This window comes from Cebus imitator, unplaced genomic scaffold (genome assembly GCF_001604975.1).
Source record: "Cebus imitator isolate Cc_AM_T3 unplaced genomic scaffold, Cebus_imitator-1.0 Scaffold737, whole genome shotgun sequence".
NCBI lineage: Eukaryota > Metazoa > Chordata > Mammalia > Primates > Cebidae > Cebus > Cebus imitator.
In genome coordinates this window covers 678,239-682,801 of record NW_016108052.1, presented here as the reverse complement: position 1 = coordinate 682,801, position 4,563 = coordinate 678,239, and the positions used below count along the sequence as shown (strand labels likewise).

The following is a 4,563-nucleotide window of genomic DNA, read 5'->3' as shown; positions in this document are numbered from 1 at the left end:
TTTAGACGGAGTTTCGCTCTTGTTGTCCAGGCTAGAGTGCAGTGGCGTGATCTTGGCTTACTGCAACCTCCACCTCCAGAGTTCAAGTGATTCTCCTGTCTCAGCCTTCTGAGTAGCTGGGATTACAGGCGCACGTCACCATGCCTAGCTAGTTTTTGTATTTTTAGTAGGGACAGGGTTTCATCATATTGGTCAGGCTGGTCTTGAACTCCTGACCTCAGGTGATCTGCCCACCTTGGCCTCCTAAAGTGGTGGGATTACAGGTGTGAGCCACTGAGCCTGTGTGTGTGTGTGTGTGTGTGTTTATAAACAATATTATATATCGTAATAAAAATTGTATATATAAAACAATATTATATATATATATAAACAGCTTTATTGAGATATAATTCATTCTTTATTTATTTTATTTTTGAGATGTTTTGCTCTTGTTGCACAGGCTGGAGTGCAGTGGTGTGATCTTGGCTCACTACAACCTCCGTCTCCCAGTTCAAGCTATTCTCCTGTCTTAGCCTCCTGAGTAGCTGGGATTACAGGCATGTGCCACCACGCCCCAGCTAATTTTTGTATTTTTAGTAGAGGCAGGGCTTCACCATGTTGGCCAGGCTGGTCTTGAACTCCCGACCTCAGGTGATGCCCCTGCCTCGGCCTCCAAAAGTGCTGGCATTATAGGCGTGAGCCACTGTGCCTGGCCAATCCAGTGGTTTTTAGTACATTCACAGAGTTATGCAGCCATCACCACAATCTAGTTTTGGACCATTTTCCTCACCCAAAAAGAAACCCCAAACCCTACACAGTCACTCCCCATTTTGTCTCCCTCCCTACCCCCTTCCCTTTTTCCTCCCCAGCCCTAGGCAAGTAACCACTCATCTACTTCCTGTATCTATAGGTTTACCTATTTGGGGCATTTCATATAAATAGAATCTTATAATATATGGTCTTTTATGATTAGCTTCTTTCACTTAGCATGATACTTTTCAAGTTTCATCCATGCATCAGTACTATATGATGTTTCTATGAACGATATTCCTCTGTTCCTTATGATATTCTAATTCTAGCCAGTGTTAAGAGCCCTTGTGAAAAAAAATAAATGTTGGCTGGGAGTGGTGACTGGGCACGGGTAATGTGGAGAATCCCTCTGGGCCTGCTAGAGAATGACATCTCTTCTTGCATGCCAGGAACTTTCTGGACCATTACTGTTTTTAGCAGTTACATCCAAAGTTGAAAAAGGGCCGGGCGCAGTATCTCACGCCTGTAATCCCAGCACTTTGGGAGGCCGAGGTAGGTGGATCACTTGAGGTCAGTAGTTGAATACCGGGCTAACATGGTGAGACCCTGTCTCTACTAAAAAAAAAAAAAAAAAAAAATTAGCTGGGTGTGGTGGCGCACTCCTGTAATCCCAGCTACTCGGGAGGCTGAGGCAAGAGAATCGCTTGAACCTGTGGGTAGAGGTTGCAGTGAGTCAAGATCGTGCCACTGCACTACAGCCTGGGCAACACAGTGGGACTCCATCTCAGAAACAAAGTTGAAAAAGTTCAATCAGCATTGCTGAATTGTATGAATGTCAGTCTCCTTTAAGTCTCTCCAGCTCACTGTGCTCTGTGACATGTCATCTAGGCACCTATTCAGTGGGAGGAGCGGAACGTCACTGCCATTCAAGGACCTGGAGGAAAGTGGATGATCCCTCCAGAGGCTAAAGAGTCCATGGATAAGAACAAGATGGGCTTGAAAGGTAGCACTGAAGTGGAGATGGGGATTTTTACGGATTTCTGCTACAGGTGTTTATACATACTTTGAAAATTTATGCTTTTAAGCTAAATAAGGCCTATCTGTGAAAGTAAAGCCATTCTTTTATGTAGTAACTATCCTAGTAAGATGCTTTATATATTTGGGACATTTTTCTCCCCAGTAAAAACATTAAAATATTACTGGATGATACCAAATGACAGTATCTCTATTTATAATCTTCAACTATATGTATCTTTTGCTTAATTTTTACATTTTTATATTTATTTATGTTAATTATTTTTTTGTGACAGAGTCTTGCTCTGTCGCCCAGGCTGCTGGAGTGCAGTGGTATGATCACAGCTCACTTCAGTCTTAACCTCCCGAGCTCAAGCAGTCCTCCTACCTCAGCCTCCCAAGTAGCTGGGAGTGCTACTTGGGTGTGCCACCATGCCCAGCTAATTTTTTTGAAAGGTTTTTGTAGAGATGAGATCTTATTATGTTTCTCAGGCTGATCTGGAATTCCTAAGCTCAAGCAGCTCTTCTGCGTCTGCCTCCCAAAGTGTCGGGATTACAGGCCTGAGCCACTGTGCCTGGCCTACATTTTTATCATTACTTGAATTAATACATGTTTAAGGCCATGATTCAAAAATGCTAGCATGTGACAGATTTAAATTCAGCATAGGCTTTATTTTTATATTTTTTGTGAATCTCGCTGTATAGCCCAGGCTGGAGTGCAGTGCTGTGGTCTTGGCTCACTGCAACCTCCGTCACCTGGGTTCAAGCGATTTTCCTGCCTCAGCCTCCCACGTAGCTGGGATTTTAGGCACGCGCCACAATGCCCAGCTAATTTTTGTATTTTTAGTAGAGATGAGGTTTTGCCACGTTGGCCAGGCCGGTCTCAAATTCCTGACCTCAAGTGATCACCTGCCTTGGCTTCCCAAAGTGCTGGGATTACAGGACCTGAGCCACCATGCCCAGCAAGCATAGGTTTTAAAACCACAGATAGAATCAATTGTTGAATCTCATCTCTGCTACTTACTGGCTAGAAGGCTTGGGCAAATTTTTTATTCTTAGTTTCTTTTTTCTTCATTTATTTATTTATTTATTTTTTATGAAGATGGGGTTTCACCATGATGGCCAGGCTGGTCTTGAACTCCTGACCTCAGGTGATCCACCCACCTCGGCCTCCCAGAGCGGTAGGATTACAGGTGTGAGCCGCCGCGCCTGGCCTTTCTTCATTTTAAAATGACAGTAACAAAGTTGCTGTTGTACAGGGTGATGGTAAGGATTAGATCATGTCAAGCACATGGGCAGTGCCTGGTCCTCAGGAAGTGCTTAAGAAGTGCAGTTAAGCCGGGCGTGGTGGCTCAAGCCTGTAATCCCAGCACTTTGGGAGGCCGAGGTGGGTGGATCACGAGGTCAAGAGATCGAGACCATCCTGGTCAACATGGTGAAACCCCGTCTCTACTAAAAATACAAAAACATTAGCTGGGCATGGTGGCGCGTGCCTGTAATCCCAGCTACTGAGGAGGTTGAGGCAGAATTGCCTGAACCCAGGAGGCGGAGGTTGCGGTGAGCCGAGATCGCGCCATTGCACTTCAGCCTGGGTAACAAGAGCGAAACTCCGTCTCAAAAAAAAAAAAAAAAGAAGTGCAGTTAATGTTCCAGAGAGCTCCCATGAGGAAATCTTCCTTCTTCATTTGAATCTCAGGTAGAGGGTGAATTAGAGACAGAACACATTTCACAAGGTAGCCCAGGTGGGTTAGTAGGTCACACGTGAGACCAGAGTATCTTCTATTGTCATCTGGGTTTTCTTCTGTATGACAGGCCCTTTGAAGACCCCAATAGCAGCTGGTCACCCATCTATGAATTTACTGCTGCGCAAAACGTTTGACCTTTATGCAAATGTCCGACCCTGTGTCTCTATCGAAGGCTATAAAACCCCTTACACCGATGTAAATATTGTGACCATTCGAGAGAACACAGAAGGAGAATACAGTGGAATTGAGCATGTGGTATGTTCACTCCAGATTCCTTTTTATTCCTGTTTGGACTGCTTTCTGTGCATCTGGGACCCCAGAGACAGATCTGCTTTTTCTCTGAGGAGTTGTGGTTGTTTGTCTTGGTGCTGGCTGTCTGGTGGACAGTACTCAAACAGATGCCGGGAGGAATAAGGCATGGTGGTTCAGGTCACAAGCTTGGGAGTATGCCCTCTGAATTTTGAATCCCCCGCTTCACAGGTCTGCTCTTCCTCAGGTGACTGTCTCTGCATCTCAGTTTTCTTCATCTGTGCAGTGGGGCTCATAATACCTCATAGGGCTGGGATTAACATGAGCCCCACTGACAGCGTATGATTAGTCATGCTAGCTGACACTGTGCAGGCATGCCACAAACGTTGCTGTCTATGCCCCACACGCGCTGTCTCCCACCACGTTGCTGTCACACTCTTTCCAGCAAGGCAGGACTTCCTCTCTTGCAGATTGTTGATGGAGTCGTGCAGAGTATCAAGCTCATCACCGAGGCAGCAAGTAAACGCATTGCTGAGTTTGCTTTTGAGTACGCCCGGAACAACCACCGGAGCAACGTCACGGCGGTGCACAAAGCCAACATCATGTGAGCTCCTTGCGGGGCTTTGCTGTGGGGAGGGCAGTGACAGGGCTTTCCTTTCTTCTCTTCAGCTTGCTCCTTGATTCCTAATATCTTTGAAAAGGAGGCCGGGCGCGGTGGCTCAAGCCTGTAATCCCAGCACTTTGGGAGGCCAAGGCGGGTGGATCACGAGGTCAAGAGATTGAGACCATCCTGGCCAACATGGTGAAACCCCGTCTCTACTAAAAA

The 4,563-nt window shown here is 46.0% G+C and overlaps 1 protein-coding gene and 1 long non-coding RNA gene across 2 annotated transcripts in view; both read left to right on the top strand.

Moving 5' to 3' along the window:
• The window catches only part of LOC108296759, a 13,940-nt gene extending 12,697 nt beyond the window's left edge, over positions 1–1,243 (top strand). Inside the window, exon 3 of the long non-coding RNA XR_001821966.2 lies at positions 1,231–1,243. This is a non-coding gene — a long non-coding RNA (uncharacterized LOC108296759). The remainder of the gene's footprint in view (positions 1–1,230) is intronic.
• A 253-nt stretch (positions 1,244–1,496) lies between these two features.
• IDH3A (isocitrate dehydrogenase (NAD(+)) 3 catalytic subunit alpha) overlaps positions 1,497–4,563 on the top strand; it is a 13,070-nt gene continuing 10,003 nt past the window's right edge. The window contains exons 1-3 of the mRNA XM_017519345.1: positions 1,497–1,732; positions 3,556–3,743; positions 4,208–4,341. Of these exons, the coding sequence (XP_017374834.1) occupies positions 1,678–1,732; positions 3,556–3,743; positions 4,208–4,341 (377 nt within the window). The 5' untranslated portion in view covers positions 1,497–1,677. The remainder of the gene's footprint in view (positions 1,733–3,555; positions 3,744–4,207; positions 4,342–4,563) is intronic.